This window comes from Rhamphochromis sp. 'chilingali', assembly GCF_963969265.1.
Source record: "Rhamphochromis sp. 'chilingali' genome assembly, chromosome: 4".
NCBI classification, from domain to species: domain Eukaryota; kingdom Metazoa; phylum Chordata; class Actinopteri; order Cichliformes; family Cichlidae; genus Rhamphochromis; species Rhamphochromis sp. 'chilingali'.
The window spans coordinates 5336522-5359068 of record NC_137948.1 but is presented as its reverse complement, the minus strand read 5'-3'; the positions used below and the strand labels follow the sequence as shown (position 1 = coordinate 5359068).

The 22547-nt window shown below is 40.3% G+C and overlaps 2 protein-coding genes across 2 annotated transcripts in view; one reads left to right on the top strand and one right to left on the bottom strand.

Annotated features, from left to right (window-relative positions):
• LOC308395148 (multidrug and toxin extrusion protein 1-like) overlaps positions 1-21434 on the top strand; it is a gene marked incomplete at both ends in the record, with an annotated part of 51497 nt that extends 30063 nt beyond the window's left edge. The window contains 15 exons of the mRNA XM_080879847.1: positions 13216-13317; positions 13407-13475; positions 13698-13846; positions 15288-15330; positions 16149-16193; positions 16301-16398; positions 17478-17575; positions 18001-18182; positions 18265-18373; positions 19542-19617; positions 19927-19996; positions 20090-20222; positions 20882-20976; positions 21054-21117; positions 21190-21434. Coding sequence (XP_080735973.1) covers positions 13216-13317; positions 13407-13475; positions 13698-13846; positions 15288-15330; positions 16149-16193; positions 16301-16398; positions 17478-17575; positions 18001-18182; positions 18265-18373; positions 19542-19617; positions 19927-19996; positions 20090-20222; positions 20882-20976; positions 21054-21117; positions 21190-21434 — 1578 coding nt within the window. The remainder of the gene's footprint in view (positions 1-13215; positions 13318-13406; positions 13476-13697; positions 13847-15287; positions 15331-16148; positions 16194-16300; positions 16399-17477; positions 17576-18000; positions 18183-18264; positions 18374-19541; positions 19618-19926; positions 19997-20089; positions 20223-20881; positions 20977-21053; positions 21118-21189) is intronic.
• Positions 1832-3765, bottom strand: LOC308396328 (uncharacterized protein). The gene is made up of 3 exons (XM_080881538.1): positions 3391-3765; positions 2852-2966; positions 1832-2644 (listed from the first exon to the last, which is right to left on the bottom strand). Exons 1-3 carry the CDS (start codon positions 3546-3548, stop codon positions 2117-2119), a joined length of 801 nt encoding a protein of 266 aa, XP_080737664.1. The 5' UTR covers positions 3549-3765; the 3' UTR covers positions 1832-2116.
• Positions 21435-22547: the final 1113 nt, after the last annotated feature.

Genomic DNA, 22547 nt, shown 5'->3' with positions numbered 1-22547 from the left:
TTGGATATCCTCACCAGATCCGCCCTCTTAAATTTCAACTTTATTTTAGGACAGGCGGGTGTCTTTCCATACAAGTTGCGAAACACCTGATCCGCGTTCTCGGGGCGCACCTCGGCAGGTGCCATTTTAATGCTGCTGTGATAACTGCGGTTATATCCTTCTAACAGGTCGGGCAACACCTCCAGATAGCGTCTGGTATTGTGCGCGGTGAAATATCTCCACATCCTCGTTTTCAGGGTGCGGTTAAATCTCTCCACCACCGAGGCCTTTAGGTCGCTGGCGGTAGCAAAATGGGAGATGCTGTGATTTTTCATCAGAGCTTGAAAACTCTTGTTGAAAAACTCTTTTCCCGCATCGGTCTGTAAATTTTCCGGTATTTCACTCTCTCTCAACACAGATTCGAAAGCTTCAGTCACTTCCGAACCCGTCTTCTTTTTCAGGGGGCGGGCGTAAGCCTTTTTTGAAAATACGTCTATGACGGTTAATAAATAATTGAATCCGTCGTTGTATTCAGACAGCTGTTTCATGTCGCACAGGTCGGCCTGAAGCTGCTTCAGGGGTTTGGTCACAAACACTCTATTTCTCTTAAATCTTACTCGCGCCGGCTTGTGCAGAGTATAGGCGTCCTGCTCGGATAAAAAATTCTGCACCTTGCGGATATCAACTTTTTTACCAGTTTCATCTTCTAAAGCACGTCGAAGTCTATTTACTCCTCCGAAACTACCTGGGTGATGCGGGTCGTAATACACTTTTTTCATCTCACTTTTCTCGGCCATCTCGTCTTCTGATAAAAAGCTCGTCTGCGTTATAACGTCGCAGGAGTCGGCTTTTATTATTTTATTCAAAAACCAGAGATGAATGTTTTTTATTATTATTTTTTTGAAACCAGAGGGCTTAATGTGCAGAAAACAGGAATACAATATTCAAAAACCAGAGATGAATGCTTTTTAAATATTTTTTATTCAAAACCAGAGGGTTTAACATGCAAAAAACAGGAATACATTTTTATTCAAAAACCCTGAGATAAAACACACTTATAGAATACAAACAGGAATACAAGTAAGTTACAAAAAAAACAGGAATACACTTTTATTCAAAACCCTGAGATAAAACACACTTATAGAATACAAAAAAACTCTCTTTTTTTTTAAAAAACATGAGGTAAACATGTTAAAAGGTTACAAACAGGATACTTTTTTTTAAAGCATACACGATTAAAAAACGAGGTAGTTTTTTGTTTTTTCGTTTTTTAAAAAGAAACAGAATACATGATTAAAATAAAGCAGAATTAAAAAACGAGGTAGTTTTTTTTTTTTTTGTTTTTTAAAAAGAAACAGAATACGCTTTTATTCAAAACCCTGAGATAAAACACAGATATAGAGTCAAACGGTTACAAAAACTCTTTTTTTAAAAACATGAGGTAAACATGTTAAATGGTTACAAACAAACAGGATACTTTTTTTTAAAGCATACACGATTAAAAAAATGAGGTAGGATTTTAAAAAAACAGAATACACGATTAAAAATGAGGTAGGATTTTGTTTTTTTGTTTTTTTTAAAAGAAACAGAATACATGATTTAAAAAACAAGGTTAAATATAGGAAGCATGCAGGATAAGAATCAGCAACCTTTGTAAAACTCCGTAACCAAACGGAGTTCCCCGATTTTAACCACATCTTGCCCCACCAAATTGTCATAAGCGTCTGTGATGGCGTCAAAGACTTTCCTCACCGATTTCAGCTCATGAAGCAGGGTCTCCGCAACCATCCCGACTTTAACGTCCTCAGTCTTGATGTTGCGAGCAATCAGCAGACGTTGAATGCAGTGGCGGCTCCTGAAAAAAATCTCAGGGGGGGCAATTTTTATGATATCGACTAAAATGACCCATTTAATGAGTACATCAAACAACACAATTTTAATTTAAATTTAAAATGAACAACCATATTCTGGCCATTTGTATAGATTTGTAAAAATGAACATGAACAGATTTTTTTTTTTTTTTTTGAATGAATGAAAAATAACTATTGAAAACAACAACTGTAAACTGATTGGGGGGGTGGGCTAAAGAGAGAAAGAGAGAGGGATGGAGAAAGAGAGTAAATATGGTTAAGGGTTCTTATTTGTACAAGAACTTTGCTCGTCTGTCTTTCTGAGTGGCAAATTTCTCGATGACCCTGGTGTTGAAATCAGGAAGTTCTTGTGTGAGTTTTTTCTCTATGGACAGCATAGCCAGAGCGTTGAGCCGATCCTGAGCCATATTGTTTCTCAGGAAAGTTTTTATCCTCTTTAAAGTAGAGAAACACCTCTCCGATTCTGATGTTGTCATTGGTGTGGTGATGAGGATGTTAAGAAGACTTACAGTTTCGGTGAATGTGTCTTGAAGGTTGTTTTCCATCAGAACCTGATAGAGCGCCAGCGCACCACTACAACTCTGAAACTCCTCGTTGTCGTAGATCAGGGACAGTTCTGTTTTAAGTCTGGCTTTGTCCAATGAGGGATAGGCTTCCACTGTGGTTTGTAGTGCTGCATCTGGAAAATTTTTGCTGTGTTGTTGGAACAAGTCTCCTTGCAACAGAGTGGCGCTGACAAGGTGCTTGGTGAAAGAAAACCTCTCCTTGGCATGGCTCATAATGGTGTCGCACACCTATCCAATAATATATAATTGGTAAGAGTTAGATTCAGTGGTAAGACTTTGGCACATGTCTCATGTTAATCATTATTCTGAAAAAAAAAATCTGTCCATAACAAAACAAAACAGTCATGACCACTATATCAAATGACATCTGACAGCATCGTCATTAGATTTTATCTGATGATCCGATTTAAATCAGACCAAGCAGCTAGTGCTTACCTCCAGTGCCAAATGGTGTTGCCTGTCTTCCCCCAATGTTCTCCGTCTCTTTGTGGGTGGGTCTTGAACAGGTCCCCTGTACTCCTCATCCACAACCAGATTAGGAAGTGCCTCCCTGATCCAATACATAAGTTTCATTAATGGCTTCTGAAAACTGAATAGGGATATATTAACCAAACACAAACCAAACAAAGGTTGTGTTCTAATTACCGGGAATTACCGGATTTAATTAATAACCGGACCTGGTTTAATGGCTGGGGGAAAACCAGTGCAAGTAAATAAAGGCCCTGGCCATAATTTCAGGAAATAGCCTATGGTATAGGCTACATCAAATCATTACTGGGAATATACTTCATCAAATATACTTAATCAAATATTTTTCATAAAATTACTTCAAAGGCTGATATAAATCAAAATTATCTGAATTCCATTAAACATTTAAGTCACAGAACACAGAATATATGCAGAGAATTTGATAGAATCTATGCATAGATAATTAACATTTATTCTAGGTTACATATTTATGCTTTTATGCCTACCTGATAGCCTGCATGCGGCTGATGAATGTCTGGGTGATCCCTGCGATGGTGACAGAATCGATGTTTCTCTTCTGTAGGTGGTTATACAGCATGTCTACATGTGGCATTATCTTGTGAAACAAGGCCAGGAAAAAACAGAAAGCTTCGTCTTCCAGCATTCTCACGAAACCACCGGCATCTCTCTTTGTAGGGGCATCAAATCCTTCACTGTTACGGATGGTCTGAAAACACCTCACCAGATCGTCTTTATGTTCATACACTGTATTCACAGCACGACTGTTGAAGTTCCAACGGGTTGCCGATGCACTTGGAAGTCGGTGCGCCACCACCTCGTCAAGCACTGCAGTCCTCTTGCTCGATTTAGTAAAAAAAGAAGCGAATCCTGCTATTTCGGAAAAAAAGTGACTGATTTGAGGGATGTGGGAGGTTGCTTGTTGCATTACCAGGTTTAACTGATGGGCATAACAATGTACGTAGTGAGCGTTAGCATAAATGTCCTGTATCTTACGCTGCACTCCTCCAGTGGTACCCCTCATTACAGCGGCCCCATCGTAGGCCTGGGCGATCAACTTTCTCTCTTGTCCCTGGGGGAGGATGAAGCGCAGCCTCTCCGATAAGGCACTGGCTATTGCATCTGCACAAGCATTGGGTAGCTTGATGAATTCAAAAAAACGCTCTTGAATACGGTTTCGTTGGTCAATGTATCTTAGCACCATGACTAACTGACAGTGTGTAGAAATGTCAGTGGTTTCATCAGCTTGAATGGCTAAAAACTTCGCTGCCTTTACTTCTTCCACGATCCTTTCTCTCAGAACTGCCAACATGCAATCCAGGATCTCGTTCTGGACTGTTTTCGAGGTGCCTTTAAATACAGTAGCATTTTCAAGGTGTTGCCTCAAGTCGTGATCAATTGATGCCATCAAGTCGACTAAACCTCTAAAAATCCCTGGATTGTCTGAGGAATCACTTTCATCATGTCCCCGCATTGCTAGCTCAAAAGCACCACAAAACTTAATACAATCGATGATTTTAGATAAAATATGACGGTTTTTATCTACCTCTTCGTTGTGCCTTCTTAAAGCAATCCGATGTCCATCATCTAGCTGCGCCGCTATGCTAGTTTTCCCTAGCACAGCTAGCTTTACACTGTTGTCCATATGAACTCGTGAGCTTTCATGTTTCTTGATTCGTTCGGAGAGGTGCTTTAAGTCGGTTTGTCCAGATTGTGTCCACGTCAAATCACACTTGTCACTTTTGAACAGTATGCACGGGAAACAAAAAAGTGCATTAGCTGTTCCACAGCCTGTCAGCCACGACTTGCGCTGGAACCAACTCCGACAAAAAGTCCTGTTGTATGCTTTTGACTTCTCCTTCGTTGCCTGGGTTAGTTGAATTTCGGGCTTGTCAGGTCCCAACTCTTTAACTTGCAGTTTTTCTGCCATTGTCCTTCTGGCAAAAGGGTAGGTTAGAAGCGATCTAACCGAATTTGGGGGAGGCTGTGCCTCAACCGTTAACAATACCGCTGCCATCATCTCTCTCTGACCTTATAGCTCACTTAGGCTACTGACTGAGGTAAAATTCTAGAACAGCAAATCTTCGCGCGTTTTCTGCAGGGGCGCAATTTTAAGCGCCCCCAAACCATTTAATTCAGCGACGCTGATAGGTCAAATATTTATTATTTTCCCCTGGCAACCATTTAATGATAGGCTATTTCGCTGCATATCAAGGGCGCTTTGACGAGCGCCCCAGAAGAAGAAAAACACCGTTTGTTGGTTGAACTTTAATGAGTCAGCTGGTGAAAATGTTAAAATACGCCTGGCTGTATATGGGCACACACATAGTAAAACTATCATTGATGAATTTTTTAAAAATATATATTTTTACTCCTCCACATTTGGGGGGGCGGAGCCCGAGCGCCCCCTATGGGCCAGCCGCCACTGGTTGAATGGAAGGGACAAAGCGAGGAGTGAGCAGTTTCTTTCTGATGTTATAATAATTGTCGGAATAAAAATCATCCTCCAGAATTTGCAGGCACTCGTGTTGTCTCTGGCTGGGATGGTCTATCTTACATCCATTACATTCGTCGGTGCGGTGCTTGTTTATCACCAAGTTGACCAGATGATACACAGCCGTTTTCACAGTGTCGATGAATAAAGAAGACGCCCAGCCGTCCATCTCGTCGGTATGCTGCTGCCGCTGCCGCCTCTGGCGCTTCAGAGGCCCGTAGTAACCGGGAGTGTCGGGTACCAGCTCGCCCTCGTCAGAAAAACAATCGGTGGAGCTGGTCTCCTCATCGCGAAGCAGGGGTGCAGAGTCCATCTCTCTCTCTGAGCTAAAAAAGGCTTTTTGATCGGACTTTTAAAACAGAAGGAAGGGGGGCGTGGTCCGGGAGGGGCGGGGATTTTCAGAAGTTGAGACATTTCCTTACTCCTACAGCATCCCTCCAGCAGCGGCAAGTTTGAAAAAGAATTGTAATATCCTTCCTCACTTGCAGCATTCTTACGACCCACTCTTTGGCTGGTATAACCATCATGCTGCGAAATAATCCGCAGTCGGGGTTGAATTTCTCCATGACAAAAATGTCAGGCGCATCAGACTCGTCAGTCGAACGCAGACTAGCTCTCATTCTCCATCTCCCCGTGGCTGTGGTTCCTGAAGACCAGACGGTTGACAAGATTGTTTTAGTCTTGATCAGCTGCTCATCGTTGAAGCGTATGCCTCCGTTCCGCGGCGGGGGAGGGGGAATAGCTTCTATTTCTTCTTCCGTAGCTTTTTCTGGAGCCGGGGGAATGTTTTCTTTATTCTCAGCGGCTGCTTTCTCCTCTTTTATTTCTGGAGCTGGGGGAATGTTTTCTTTATTCTCAGGAGCTGCTTTCTCCTCTTTTATTTCTGGAGCTGCGGGCTCATCATCTTCTTCTGGAAGTTTTTCAGCCAGGGGCTCATCATCATCTTCTTCTTCTTCTTCTTCTTCTTCTTCTTCTTCTTCTTCTTCTTCTTCTTCTTCTTCTTCTTCTGTAACTGTGTCGAGAGGATGATCATCATCAGCTGATTCAACAGCTGATTCATCAGGGGAGGAAACATCCTCTACAGAGGGGGTCTTTTCTTTATCCTCATCATTCTCAACAGCAGTATCCTCTTTTTCATCAGAGGAGACAGAAGGAGGGGAAGGAGGATCTTTTTCATCATCAGCAGCATCATGCTCTTCTTCATCACCGAAGCCGGAAGGAGAAGGAGGAGGAGGGGGAGGAGAATCTACCTCTCTCCGGGGTCTTTTAGCGGCAACATCTTCCTCTTCAGGAATGGGAAAATCCTCATTTGCCTCTCCGATAGCCATCGCAACCAGCAGCTTCAGCACGGCCCAGTCATTGGGAGTCAGCTTCACAATGCTGCTCGATTCCGTCAAGCTTTCTCCTTCGTTCAACTGATAAAACCAGAGCTCCCCCGACTCATATTTGAATATGTAGCCCCACTTTCCACAACCCTCAGCAGGCAGAGTCCATTCTCCTCGCAAGTTTCTCGGTGCTGGAATTTGGCTGCGGAACATGAAGACGCTCTTACTTCTTCCTTCTTTCCGCGGAGTGTCGGTTGCTTCGGGTCTGGTACTGTAGACAGAGACGGGCGTATCGCTGATAATCGACGATGCCCACTCGCTGCTGCTGCCGCCCATGCTCGAGGAGGGTTCTGCGGGAGAGCAGATTTCTTCACCGTCCAAGTAAACAGGACCGCTGGAGGGCTGCAGAAGGAAAGAATCCATCTTGTGTGTGTGTGTGAGACTTAGAAATTGTGACGGGGCTCCACCTCTCTGGTTTTTATTCTCCTCCCTCGCTGCAGTCCCTCCCACTAAAAACTTTTTTTCCCAACAACAGATGGCGCTCTTCCGGGGGTTCACCCCTCCTTTTTCAGGATGCAATTCGACACGGTTAGCAACAGATGGCGCGCTTCCGGGGTTCGCCCCCCTTTCTCAGGATATAATTCGTCACGCGGGGGGTTTCCCACCCCCCTTCTCCGGATACGATTCGTCACGCTCATTACACGCTTCCGGGGGGAGGGGCGGGAGGTCAAAAGGTCGTGATTAGGGCCATCAATCACTTCGGATCAAATTTTGTCATAAGCTGTAGGGTATTAACTCTCTAGCAGTGAATGGTTTCCTGTCGGTGTGTTAGCCCTACATCAGATTGGCAACCTGTCCAGGGTGAACCCTGCCTCTCGCCATATGGTAGCTGAGCTAGGATCCAGCCCTCCCAGCAGGAACCCTGATAAGGATAAACAGAAGAGGAAGGATCGATGGATGCACTATATATTTGTAATACTTTGTCATGTAGACAATATGGTGCTTGGAGTCATGCTGTCACAATGTAACTTAATACAGATACATTTTAATATCTAAGCTCTGTGTACTAAAAAAAAACCAAAAAAAAAAAGCACATGAACCACTCTAGCACTGAGGCATCAGTTTTTAACTTTCATTTTAACGGTCAACTGGGCAAAAAAACAAAAACTAAAAAAAATTTCATGTGCAAAAGTCAAATCTGATTTTAAAAGAAAAATGTGTAAATTTAGAGTATAAATACTTTTCTTGTGAGCTGAGTATATTAGCTCTCAGAAAACATAGCTTTAAAATCCAGATTTGTTCCAGTTTCAATCCCTCCAATTAAATCAACAATTATGAATAAAAATGATAAAATGCTGAACTAGCTTCACATGAAGCGGCAATACATTCAAGCAACTCAGAACATTCATCTTCTCTGACTCGATTATCAATAATATGCACAGTCCAAGCTTCCTGTTAACACCTTCAATAATTAACCTTAATCTTAATTAACCTTAATCTAGTCTGGGTTTCTTACTGTGTCTTCTGCTGATTGAAAAAAAAATTATATATATACATAATTTGGGGTTTTTTGCTGTTAAGATCACTTTTATTAGGTCACACAGCAAACCTGGATCCTGACAACCGGTCCAAGATTCTCAGCTAATCTGGTATCTGAGCTTTATCGAGTTTTCCATTACATATCTCCTATACTACTTCCTGCCTTAAGGCCAGTATTACTCCCAAATTTCTCATTGTGAGTCTTCCATCTTCACCTAACTTCTGCTATCAATCAATGACTTTCATCAGGTTGCATACCAGATCAATTAAATACAGCCTGTTAAAAAAAACTCCCTAAATTTCACTGTGTTAAAGAATTACAGGCCATTGATTTGTAAAATCCCCAAGGAAGCTGTGGCTCATCAGCTACTTGTAATAATGATTTTTTTTTTTAAATTAACATGAATAATCCTCACAGCAAAAATCACCCTTAAATAGAGTCATGAGTTGGAGCACAAAGTTTATCTAAGTAATAAAAATGCACCTTCTTTTGTGGGAGAGTTACTTACACTGTTGATTCAACAGAGGAACAGCTGTGTGCAGTCTGTGCCCCGTCTTACAGTGTCCGGCCACAGAGATGAATTCAATAAGATGAAAAAGGCGGAATATGTAGTAAACAAAGGACAGCTTTATTAAGGCCTTTAATGAAAATGTGTGTAAAATGAGGCCACTGTTTGATAATGATAATCAGTTTGATGACAGTTGATCTTTGTGACTCATAGAACTTAATGTACATTTTATCAACAATCCTGTATAAAGACAGTGAAAACAAGGAGATACAAAACAGAAGTATGAGAAAGCAGATGTCTTCAGGCACACTCTGTTCACTGGGACTAGACCTGCTCTTGAAGCAAAAAGAAGGCGCTGTGCATCTTTATACATTATAAAACTTTTTTCTCTTGAGCTTTTTCCAGTGTTGGTGCAGGACCATGGTGTCTGATGAGATCCAGGTCACATTTCAGTTTGAGAACAGACTATAACAGTAAAAAAAATTATGGTAAAATGCAAAGAAATCAAGGACAGAATCCCAGGCTACATTTGTGACTCATTGGTGGTTATTGTAAGGTGCAACTGGTTCCAGATTGGGCACTTGGTCTGTTTTGGTGGAAGGAATGTGATATTTAAGATGCCATATTTCAGCAGCTCAGGTTGGGTTACTGAAGACTTTACAGATTTGTTGATGCAAAGGTAACATTCTTTACAGTCTGTATTTTCAGAATAAAAATATGACTGTGATGTCACATGATGCCACAACTCAGCGGCTCAGGTTGGTTTAAAGTTTTTCAAATTGATAGCTTCGGTGCAGCTACTAAAATTCTTGGATGAGTTTGAATTTCAGTGACTTTGATCTCAAGGTCAGAGGTAACATTTTCTGAAAATGTCATGAATGCTGTGACTCAAGAACAAGAAACTTATATGTGATTACTCATGAAAGTGGCCACTTTCTCATTACTTTCATACATTGTTTTAGGAAGTATCCAAAACATACAAGTTTCATTATATAATTTTTCAAGGGATCTTATATCTGTTTTCACTCTTATATGCTTTTCATACAAGTTTCACACAAGACAGATACAAACTTTATAAGATTTATATAATGATAATAATAATAATAATAATAATAATGGATACTTTATTGATCCCCATGGGGAAATTACTTGTTTTTTCTCTGCATTTGACCCATTCACTCAGTGAAGCAGTGGGCAGCCCACTAAGCAGGCGCCCGGGGAGCAGTGTGTAGGGACGGTACCTTGCTCAGGGGTACCTCAGGGTAGCCGTTAAGTGGATTCGAACCGCCGACCTTCCGATCATGGGGCGACCACTGTATATATCTGTATATCTATATATCTGTTCCATATGGGAGGATTCTGAAATTGATAAAATCATGTCTCTAGTAGGATTTTTTTGTGAACTGTGGGGTATTTTTGTTGTAGCATTAAGCATAGAAACTGATTTGTCTGCCTAAAAGCTAAATCAGAAGTACCAAAGAAGATTAAGGATTTAATTAAATTTTGCCCTGTCTGTCTAATTACGTTTGACAATCATTTATGGTAAATAAGACCATATCTGCATGTCTTTGTACAATCACAATCAAACGGGTGTACAGGTGTTCCTAATAAACTGCTCCTCTAGTGTGTGACATTCTCACAACAAGGGGTTGTTACCATGGTAACACTTACCCTCAGACTGACTCAGTTTCCCATCAATGACCTGACCCTGCTCCCTGATGCTCACCTGTTCGTCTCCACTTCTCCAGAATCAAATGTAAAAATTTTGGTTTTATATTTTTATGCTGGTGATTCTACTGAATTTAAATGTCCAGGTAACTGAAACCCTCTGAGGAAGTTGCTGTGTAAAAGTATTGTCCTGATTCATAATAATGTAACAATAAAGAGTCTGCAAAGCATTGAAGCAGTCACTTGATAATTTATGAATCACTGTCTTCTGGTCATACTGGGCAGCTTTAAGTGTGAATGTGTGTATTTATGTATGATTAAACAGCTCCACTGTAAAATAAATACATAAATAAGAATCTTATTGAAGCAAACGTCAAAAAGTCGTCTCTTTGAAGTCACTCAGAGCTCACTGTAAGTCATCAGTCTCATCTCAGAGACAAGCACAGAGCTCATCACTGAGCTACCTGTGGTAATGACTTCTGTCCCACTCAGCCCCATCTTGGTTCAGTCGTTTTCAGCTGTTTATTTATTTCTCATCTTCAGTTCAAGTCTGGGATGACAGTGTTTCTTTTCTCTGTTAAAAAGTAACTGTTTTGTGATGCAACGAGCAGACTGTTACGTATTCAGGGCCAGACAAATTACCTCTAATCATTTGCATTTTCAAGCCATTTGAGGTCTGTTGCATAAAAGTCTTCAAATATTTGTGGGAAATATTGTTTAGAGATTTATATTGTTGTCAGTATCCAGCGCTTTTATTTACATGACATTTAAAAGAAGAGCCATTTTTCAGCTTTGTTTTCATTTCACTGCATCATATTTGAATATCTGCAATACTCTGTCAAGTGGAACAGACTTTTTTTATGAAATTTTGAGTCATTTTTTCACAGTGAAACTTAATAAAGATGTATTCTGGTATCTGAGCGCTGCATATTTTGATGACCCCAGGTGATGGGTGTCTCTGTTTTGTTTTTTGTGCTGTGCTTCGTTCTGCAGGAGCTGATTAAAGAAGCTTGCTGCTTGAGGTACAGCTAAGCCCAGTGAGTTTAACTATAAAAGCTCCCTCTTTCCTGCAGCAGATCCTTCCCTTGCTCTCTGGTTATCCTTTCCTCACTGCTATTGTTTGGTTTGGACACCAGCTTCCTAGACTACACTGGCTCAGCTACAACATGTGTTTTTGATTCTTACTGACCTTGTCACATGCTCATGCACGTTTTACACTACTGACTTGCTGACATACACATTCACCTTAATTATGTTCTGTAAATAAATCATCCTTTGCTACCTTTAGTTACTTTAGTTACAACCTCATCCAGTCTCACTCTGTTTCATTGGACCCTGTTTTATTTGCAGGTGGAAGGACCCAGTGCAATCGAGGAAAGGCTCTAATCCTTCTGGAAAGTGCTACTTTCCAGAAGGATTAGAGCCTTTACTCGATTGGATTAGGGGACAATCGTGCCTCAAGAGTTGGGAGTTCGCCTTGTAATCGGAAGGTTGCCGGTTCGAGCCCCGGCTCAGACAGTCTCGGTCGTTGTGTCCTTGGGCAAGACGCTTCACCTACCGCCTACTGGTGTGGGCCAGAAGGGCCGATGGTGCGATATGGCAGCCTCGCTTCTGTCAGTCTGTCCCAGGGCAGCTGTGGCTACAACTGTAGCTGCCTCCACCAGTGTGTGAATGTGAGAGTGGATGACTGGGTGTGTAAAGTGCTTTGGGGTCCCTAGGGGGGACTAGTAAAAGCGCTATACAAATACAGGCCATTTACCATTTACTAAGGAATATCACCAGCATCTTTTAACTGTCATTTTAATGATCAACTGTAAGTGAATGCTTTATTTGTACAAGTGTATTGAGTATTTTGCAATAGCAGAAATCACACCTAAACAGAGTCAAGAGTTGGTTGGCTGTAAGGTGAGGAGGACAGTATGTGGCTGGCCCCTCCTCAGACTCCTGCGCTGGTTATCAAACCAACAACATTTTCTTCTGCCTGAGTGACAGAAATCACCCAGAGCTGTTTGTGAAGAGGATCTGTATTTGTTCAATTATGGACTCAGGAAAATGCACCGAGGCAGTGAAAGAGGATTTAAAGGAAAGTGCAGCGGCTGCTTGCGCACAGAGCTCCCGAGGCTGTTGCCACATATGTGTCCCTCGGTTTATTCCGTCAGTTTACCGCAATGAGCTTGTGCAACTTTCCAAACTGGTGGGACCAGTGGTAAGACTGTGTGTAAATTTGAAGCTCATTTGAAGTTTGTCACACTCTCTGTCTGTTGTTACTGACAGGAAGAACGGATTTACTACAGAAGATGCACCATGTGTCAATAAACTGTAATTTGATTTAAACGTGGGACCTGGACCCTGGTTTAGTGTCTTATTAATAAATACATTAAATGTTATTTATGTTATTATGAAGTCCTGTTTCTGAATGGACCTCAAGCACTGTAGGACTGTACTGTGTATATCTGTTTAGTATTACAATCATTTAATTTTAAATTAAGTTACTATGTTTTTATGCATTATTTGGATTACATATCAAATTCCTCCATGTTTTCTTTAAGCCCCCAAAACATACAGTTGCTTATGTTTTTACTATTTTTACTCTTTATCGTGCTGCTGTAACACAGAAATTTCCCTTGTGGGAAGTATCCATCTATTTTAGATATTTGCTATATGTTTAACATCCTTAAGTTACTAAATGTTTTAACCATATTCATTACTTATTTATTTTTCCTTTAAATGTATTTCTAAATACAACACAGAGTCAGTATCTCCTCTTCTGTGCTTCAGGTCATTTCCCAGTTCATGATTTTCATGATCGGTTTTGTCAGCACGGTGTTCTGTGGTCACCTGGGGAAAACTGAACTTGCAGCTGTAGCATTATCAATTGCGGTGAGCAGACATTTCAGTGCCTTTGTTGTTGAACTGTAAATATGCATCATTTTTTACCCCACTTTATGCATGTTGTGTTTCGTTTGCAGGTAGTTAACGTCACTGGTATTTCCATTGGCACCGGTTTGTCGTTAACTTGTGATACCCTCATATCTCAGGTAGGGTCCTCACCAGAGCTTTCACTTTATTTGTGTAACCAAGACAAACACAAGCAGCACAGCTGGGTTCCCAGGTTCTCCTGGAATGCCCTTTTAAACATCTCAACACTGAGCTTTTGTGTGGAGTTATTTTTCTATGATCAGTCATACCCTTGTTCTTTGGTGGGATTCTGTGTTTTCCAACTTTTCTCACCCGAGCGTCTGTCTACCTGTTTCACGCAGACGTATGGGAGCGGTAACTTGAAGCGTGTGGGTGTGATTCTCCAGAGGGGAGTTCTGATTCTGCTGCTGGCCTGTTTCCCTTGTTGGGCCATCCTCATCAACACTGAGCCTCTCCTACTTGCTCTCAAACAGAGTCCAGAGGTCGCCAGGTGAGCTGTTATTAACCAGCAATAACAGACGCGTGGATGTTGTGACACTGCTGAGCATGTGTCTGTCTCACTCTTAAAGAAACACAAATTATGCAAAATGCCAAGCACTGTTAGTTTGTGCAAAAAATACAGTGGTCCCTCGCTATACTGCGGTTCACCTTCCGCTGTTTCGCGGATTTTTTTTGTGCAATTTTGCATGTTTTTTTGTTTTTGTTTTTCTGTTTTCACAGTGCATTGTGTCCATGATCGGCTGTCCATTGTCAATCGATCTCCTCCGTGCCGTGTCTCCTGTACAGTACAGAATGCATTCAGCTTGTCAAATTTACATAAATCTTCGATCACTAGCAGTGTGACTCTGAAGTGCTGTACTGTATGTTTGTAAGTTTTCTCCCCAACAAAAACAACAATGTCGACGAAACGTTTTGCACCGTCAAAGGCACCTGCGGTAGCACCCAAGATACAGAGAAAGATGCTAACCATCTCACAAATGATGAACTTCTGGACATGCTAAAGGAAGGTAGAAGTTACCGTATTTTTCAGACCATGAGGCATTAGGCAAAACAAAACAGTCAGATGAGTTAAACTTTACTCAACTCATTGTTCTTGCTTCCTCTACTTCCGTACCATTGATTCATTAATGTTTAAGATGCAGATGGACTGCTGAGTCTTGTCCTGTGGAGGTGGCTCTTCTATGTTGGGCCATGTGCTTGTGAAGTGGCTGTTTGGTCTCTCCAATGTAGAGGTCCGGGCATTCCTCGCTGCACTGTACAGCATACACCACATTGTTAAGTCTGTGTTTTGGCGTTTTGTCTTTCGGGTGTAGTGACGGGTTTTACAGCCTAAAAACAACATATTTTTAGAACGTAACTCGAGATAAACGGGGCGTCACTGTAATGCAGTAATCGAAAAGCACATTATACCAAACCTCATAGTTTGACCACCTGTAGCAGCAGAAACCAGCTGTTAACTCAGCAGTGGAAATGCATGGAAATGTGTGCTGGTTCTTACTGCACACATTTCTGACCTGTGAGAAATAATTCAGTAGATCCTTGTACAGGTTTACAACCCAACACTACTTAAACTACGTGCTGTGTTTGTTTGTTTGTCACATTGTTACTGTGCCTCGACTTTTGGATAAAGCTGCCAAAAACTTTTAAAAAGATAATTAACATCCTGAGACCTGAGATGCATTTTCAGTTTGTCTAAACTATTTGGGATTAGTTGGACCCAATAAGTATAAAAAGGAAGCACCATCATTGGTGGGCTTATTTTACAGCATAACGCATTAAAGTCACCATTGTGTAACACAGCATGAAACAGTAATGAGCAGAATGAAGTAAAAGAACAAGCAAAATGGTATGTAACCTTAATTTATGTGCAGTCAAATGTCACCATCATCAGTTTCACAGGCTTACTTTGTTTTTTTCATTTCCACATGAAGCCTCTCCCAGCTCTATGTGAAGATCTTCATGCCCGCTCTGCCGGTGAGTTTGACAGGATTTGATGCAGATTTGGAAGGTGTTCAATATTTAAACAAAAGGCAGGTTGATATCCAGAACTGAGGGTCTTAACAACAGATGCAGTGCTATTTAAGGTCCAGAGAGCATCGGTCACACCTCAGCACACGGGGTGGTAGAGAAAGTCATCTACTAAGGGTTAGGGTTGGTAGTTTGACCCCTTAGCTGCTCCAGTCTGCATGCCAAATGTCCTTCAGCAAAATAGTAACCCCAAGTTACTCTCCAATGAATCCATTGGAGTGTGAATGTTAGATAAAAAGCACTTAGGCATGCTCACCTAACCCTAAATGTGATCTCCTCCCTTTTGTCCCCAGATCTATGGGCGTTGGTGCTTAAGAGGTTAAGGATTGGATGGGTGAATGAGACGTGTTGTAAAAAGCACTTTGAGTGCTCTGAGAGATTAGAAAAGCACTTTATAAGAATCAGTGCATTCACCATTTATCATGTTTGACTTGGTATTCGTTTCTAAGGAGATTTACATTGTTCAACAATACTGCTCAATCTCTAACTTTGATGCCCCCCTCTCATTTATTCTTGGTTGAACTTTGAGGCATAAACTATCAGACAAAGTGGATGAGGGTTAATAACTTGCAGTGGAGGTGTATCAATGTATAGAATCTGTGATAAATTTTATTTCTTTGATTTATTACTAATTATTTGACATGTTCATTGTTTTCATTGAAAAGTGTTAGCGTGCTGATTAACCTAAGATCCGATCATGTGCTCAAATTTGTTCTTCACTTCTGTCAACGAGTCTCTTATAATTTAATGTTTGCTTTCTTCAGGCTGCTTTCATGTACCATCTGCAGGGGAGGTATCTTCAAAATCAGGTGCAGTGCTTTTGAAGCATGCATATGGCCTACATTACTTTAATAACTGGTTGTGCTTTTAAAACATTAACATGAATATTATTTGTATTTTGTGCTTTGGTGTACAGGGAATTATATGGCCTCAAGTTATAACTGGAGCAATCGGAAATGTCTTTAACGCAATATTCAACTACGTCCTCATCCATCAGCTGGATTTGGGTGTTGCGTAAGTTTTCCTCCATCATTCCTGTGACATCATTGGTTGAATGTAACCTCAATTCAGACAGTGAAAACTATATGTGTTTTAAATTCTTTATCTAAATTCATGATCCAGTGAATTTAGGTGAATTACCACAGGTTTTATGGTGTGTTGGTAAATTTGCAGACCCAAATGCAGGACACAAGGATCAAGTGTCCTGCATTTGATCCTTGTGCACTTGAAAGACGAGAATACACTGACCGTCAAAGTAAAACAGGAAACAGACTGGGCACAGAACTAAACCTAAGAACTAGACACAGAGGCACCAGAAAAAAACCCTCAAAACTAAAATACAAAAACAGAACTCAGAAGGCTAGAAGTCATATACAAAGATGAAATCATAGAATAACACCAATAATACACAAAACACTGGGTCACCGATTCAGGACCATAACATCATGAGCTTGAGCACAGTAATATTTTTAGTGTCAGTGTCAAGGTATCAGACAACATGCTTTCAAACTGTGGCAGATGTGTGCGGATATAATTTCGTAGTTGAAGATATCTTAAAAAATGGCTGCACAGTATTCCAAATCTATCTTTTAATTGTTGAAATGACATGAAGGTATCGTTTGATTACACGTCTTTTAATTTATGAATTCCCAGTTCATGCCACACGTTGAAAGCTCTGTCTGCACATGATGGAAGGAAAGAAGGGTTAGATGTAACAGGCATACACATTGATAGTGGTTTTAGTTTAAAGTGCTTAATTTGAAGCAAACAACATATATCTAATAAGAAATCAATACCAGGCTTCGGAAGACTATAAAACCCATAAGCACAAGGAAATACAAAGCGGCACTATTGAAAAAAATATATAACAAAATGTAGAACATGAATATAAATTGTTTCTCAAAAACCTCAAAGGAATAATGAACTGACAGCAAATTCGAAACCCATCCATCCATCCTCTTTCACTTGTCTTTTTACAGGGTTACAGGGGGCTGAAGCCTATCTTAGGGTGCTTGAATTGTCACCTGTAAATATGGAGCTTTAATTGTTCATTTTTTTTCCTTCTTTTAATCTCTAATGTTTTTATCTTCTAGTGGATCAGCAGCAGCCAGTGCCATCTCCCAGTATTTGTTGGCATCGGTCTTATTCATTTACATGTACTTGAGAGGTCTGCATAAGGCCACATGGGCAGGTCAGTCATTTTACTTCTACGGGGATCCTGAACTTGCTGAAATGTTTTGATTTTGCTGTGTCGTTCGCCTTATTTCCAATTCTGTCCAATAATTTCATCATGTTGCATCATTTAGCTTTTGGCCTTTCATACCTGAAGTTTTCCATTATAAATACTCAAGAGTTTAATGTTTGACAAAAATAGTCATACTCTATAACTGTGGAGTGCAGTGTGGAGGAGAGGTTATTCTTTAACACTGCGGTTCCAATAAACTTCAAGACATCTCTGTAATAGTTAAAATGTGTGGGATTTAAATATTGTTTAATAGTAATGTCGGATTTATGCAAATTCCTCATTAGTAATTGTTGATCCGAGGCCCATAATTAAATCATAATTTAAACCAATAGTTTGAAAGATGACATATAGAGTCACTCTGACCCACACAGGTTGGTCCCTCGACTGTCTCCAGGAGTGGGGACCCTTTGCCCAGCTGGCTGTCCCCAGCATGCTCATGCTCTGTCTGGAGTGGTGGGTGGTTGAAGTGGGAGGATTCCTGGCTGGTGTGATCAGTGAGGCCGAGTTGGGAGCTCACTTGATATCCTACGAATTGACTGTTACTGCATACATGGTAACTCCAGTGAACCTTTTGACTTTTGCTTATATGTTGACCTGGCATTACATTTTGGAATTACACATGGATTTTCCCACAGATTCCATTAGGGTTTGCTAGTGCTGCCAGCGTACGGGTTGGGAATGCACTTGGTGCAGGAAACATCGAGCAGGCCAAGCTGTCGTGCAAAGTCCCCATCATCTGTGCATGTAAGAACCAACACACTAAGTATTATTTTCTGTGTTAAATGAACAGAAAAAAGTAAAAATACTGCTAACTGAGCAGTAGCAGGATTAGTTTTATTTCATGCTGAGCTTCATGACATAAGAATATGAAGTAGAATACATTTCATAAAATATAAATGAACTATTCATCCATCCAGCCACCTTCCAACAGCGTAGCCAATTAATGGTAGATTAATGGTGGACTCTCGGTGCCAAGTCCATCACAGGGCCAACTCAGAGATAGACAACCATTCATATTCATGTATACAGTGACATTAGAGCCATTAACTAACCTAACATGCATTTCTTTGGTCTGGGAGGAAGCTCGAGTACCTCCACAACCCATACAGGGTCCATGGCTGTTCCGTCAACATAAGGGGTCACCACAGGGGGTAGCTTTGCATGATTGATCTGGTCAGTTTTATGCCGGATACCCATCCTGACACAGTCCCAAAGGGGATTTGTCTCCAGTTGAAATTGAACCAGTGACCTTTTGCCTATTATGGACCAGTTTGTTTACCCGACCCTGGGCAAAATAGTATGTAGTTGATATGCATTAGAACACATGTTGAATAAGCTGCAATAAATTTGTGGACTATGTATACTTCATGTAATTTTGAGCCTGCAGTTAAACTTGAACCCTTTAAATCCCAGCGTATCGTATTTGATACATGCCTTTTTGTGATCATCAGCGTGACTCCCCCCACCCCACCCCACCCCACCCCCACCCCCACCCCCAAATGATTTAAATTGCATGACACATTTTAATGACTAAATTGCAAAAATATCGCTCATGTAGCGAATGTGATTCAAGTTAAACCTCATATATGCTGATTAAAATTTGATATATATTTTGTCTAAAGGTTCAACAAACAGTCCATTATCAAAAAATGAAAGATTTCTGGCAGTTATATCATGGTTTAGGTTCTAAAGTGTTAACATAAATTCAACTTGTGCCTTGTTTTTGAACTTGTTTTTGTTGTTAAACGTGAATGCTGTACAATCGTTCTACTTTGGAAAAAGAAGAATAATGAAATTACAGTACATTTTTCACCACAACTGTATATAAACTGTAAAGTTGGCCACCTTTTGTGTTCCTTGTTTTTCTGTTTTTCCTGTGATTTTAATATTTAAATGGTTTTTCTCATTGCAGTCATAATTGCATGCTTTGTTAGTATTATTTTTGGCGTCTCAAAGGATGTCATCGGATACATTTTCACATCAGAGCCGTAAGTATCTTTGACCTTTAACCTTGATTCCAGGAAGAGTTCCTCTCTTATTTATTGCTTCTTTAATTACATGTATTATTCAAGATAATCATTTATACCTTTGTCTCAGAAACATGTTGCCCTTGTTATCTAGTTTCAGTTAACTAAAACAAGCCTATGTGAGTGCTATAATCAAATAAATTCATTGTTCATGTGTCCCATTGTATTAAAGGTCTTGTTTTCATTAAGTTTCATATGTTCTTGATGTTTGACAATATTTGTGAATGTACAGACAGATGTACTGAAGCTGAAACTGCACACTGTTTTTAGCGATATTTTGCAGAGGGTTTCTGACCTCATGTTGATAATTAGTTTCTTGCATCTTGGTGATGCGATTTCGGTAAGAAATGATTTTACAGCAGTGATCGACATTTCAGGCTAATACTGTCAAATATAAAATGTGATTCAGAGAAATCTGTGTTTGTGTTTACAGGCTGTGACTGGAGGAGTTGTCAGAGGTGTAGGAAAGCAGTCGGTTGGTGCTCTGTGTAACCTGATCGGGTACTACTTTATTGGCTTACCCACTGGTGTGTCTCTGATGTTTGCAGCCAAAATGGGGGTTGTAGGTGAGGACTGAGTGAGGGTGGCATTCCAAGCTCCTTTGTTTTCCTTCATAGCATTGGATTGATATTACATATTCAAGACAAGAGAAAATAAGATATGTCGTACTTTATTTATCCCTAATTTTATATAATAACAATTAATTTTATTATATTCATTAAATAAAACCAGACATTTTGGTAGTTTTCTAGTCGAGTATGTTATAATAATGCCAGGGAGGAAAGACATCAGCAGTGACTTTGGGGAAGCATTTGTTGCTGTCCATGAAGGTTTGACAGAAGAAAGTCTCTTCTGTCCAAAAGGAACATTGCAGCATGGATTAGGTTTGCAATATTGCATCTGATGGAACAATGTTCTTTGGACAGACAAGAATAAAGAGGAGATGTTGGGCCATGCAAACTTCAATGCACACCACAATCATCATCCCAAGCAAAGCACCTCGCTTTTGCGTTTTTTGCTTAGTTTTTGCTAAAGACGTATCATAATATGCCATATGCTGCTATTCATCTACATATCTACATCTCTATATATAACCAGTGTATGTTGTGTCTTTCAGGTTACAGGTGGATTGTGACAAATGCGTGCTGCGGTCAGAAATTAAATGTACTTCCTGCTTGTCAGAAAAACTATTAAAACTCTTCTTCTTCTGTTTTTTCTGCTGTAGGGTTTTGGACAGGCCTTACGGTTTGCGTGTTCGTGCAGTCGATCTTTTTCATCACATTTTTGTGCAAACTCGATTGGAAGAAGGCTGCTGAAGAGGTGCGCACCTGCATCTATTGACAGTTTATCACACTTTCATTCATCAAAGCATGTCATTAACTGTTGTGTCTGATCAGGCTGAAGTGCGAGCGGGAGTCCGCATCAAAGAAGAAAAAGACACGATCAAGATGGAAAATAGAGGTGAGTGGGCAAACTGGCTGAAACATCCCATTATTACAGTGTCTTATTCATGCTTCTCTTTCCAAACCCTAGACTCTAATCACATCCAGACCCCAATCAGTACTATTGGATCCAGTGGTGAGAGCGCCGGGGTGGACCACGTATACGTGGAGGTGCAAATACCAGAAGAGAGTCAAACCACCAACACCACTACAGTGGGAGATGTTCTGTCAGTGTCACAGCTGGTGTTACGGCGCGGCCTGGCGATACTCATCATGATCCTCATCCTCGCTGCTGGAGTCATTACCAACACCGTCCTCACCCCGCTGCTCAAATGATGTAATGGGTTAAATGTATTGTTGTGTATATACATACACGCTTAGTATATTTAGTGTGCACACAAAAAATACCACTTTTTATTTTATTTGCCTTAATCAACATATCACAAAAAGATATCAGAAATACCAAAAGAAAATTAAAGAATTTAATTTAATTTAGCTATCTCTTCTGTCTAATTATGTGTCTTTTACAGAAACTATGTATGAAATAGCATATTTATTTATAGCTAATAGCTAATAATAGTTGTATTTCTGATTTCATATAAGGTTTTTTTTAGTGTTTATTAATGTTTGCTAATTATATGTTTTAAATAAAGATTAGATTCACATTCAGATACATATCAGCCCATGCAATAAATGACATCTTCTCAGACAGTTTCATCAAACAACCAGTACTGTTAATTATCAATGTCCATAATAGCAAATCTAGCACAGTTCGACTCTGAAGTCAGGTTTTTTACCCATCTAATCTTGGTGGCTGTTTCTGTGCCTCCCTCTGCTAACCCCACATGTGACATTATCCACTCTGTCATAGCCAATTCAATTCAAATTCTTTATTGTCCCACAGGGTGAAATTAGTTTAGCAGGCAAAATAAAAGTAAACAAAACAATAATATAAAATAATAATGACAATAATAGTAATAGAAAGTCACAGGATGGTCATTTGCCACTAAGGAGATGGGATGCAGTAGGGATAAAAGAAACCTGGAGTCTTGGTCTTCCTCAAAGGTACTCAAAAACGGCGCCCAGAAGGCAACAACTCAAACTCACTGTGAAGTGGATGGTTCAAACAATTAACAATAGAATGAGCCTTCCTAAGCACATTTTTGTTGTAAATAGCCAAAAGTCCATCTTGCCAGCGCCCTGAAATTTTGCTAGTAGTTTTTACCAGAAGTCCCAACTTATTCTTATTCTTCACCGTCAGGTTACCAAACCAGGCAGCGAAAAGACATCATTCAATAAAACTACAAAACAAAGACAACATCTCAGATGAGACATTAAAGGATCTCATTTTCCTTAAAAAGAACAGTCTTTGTTGGACTTTTTTAGTAGTGGCATCAGATTGAAATGCAGCTGGATGCCTCTCTTGTGTCCTGGATTGTTGACTTCCGC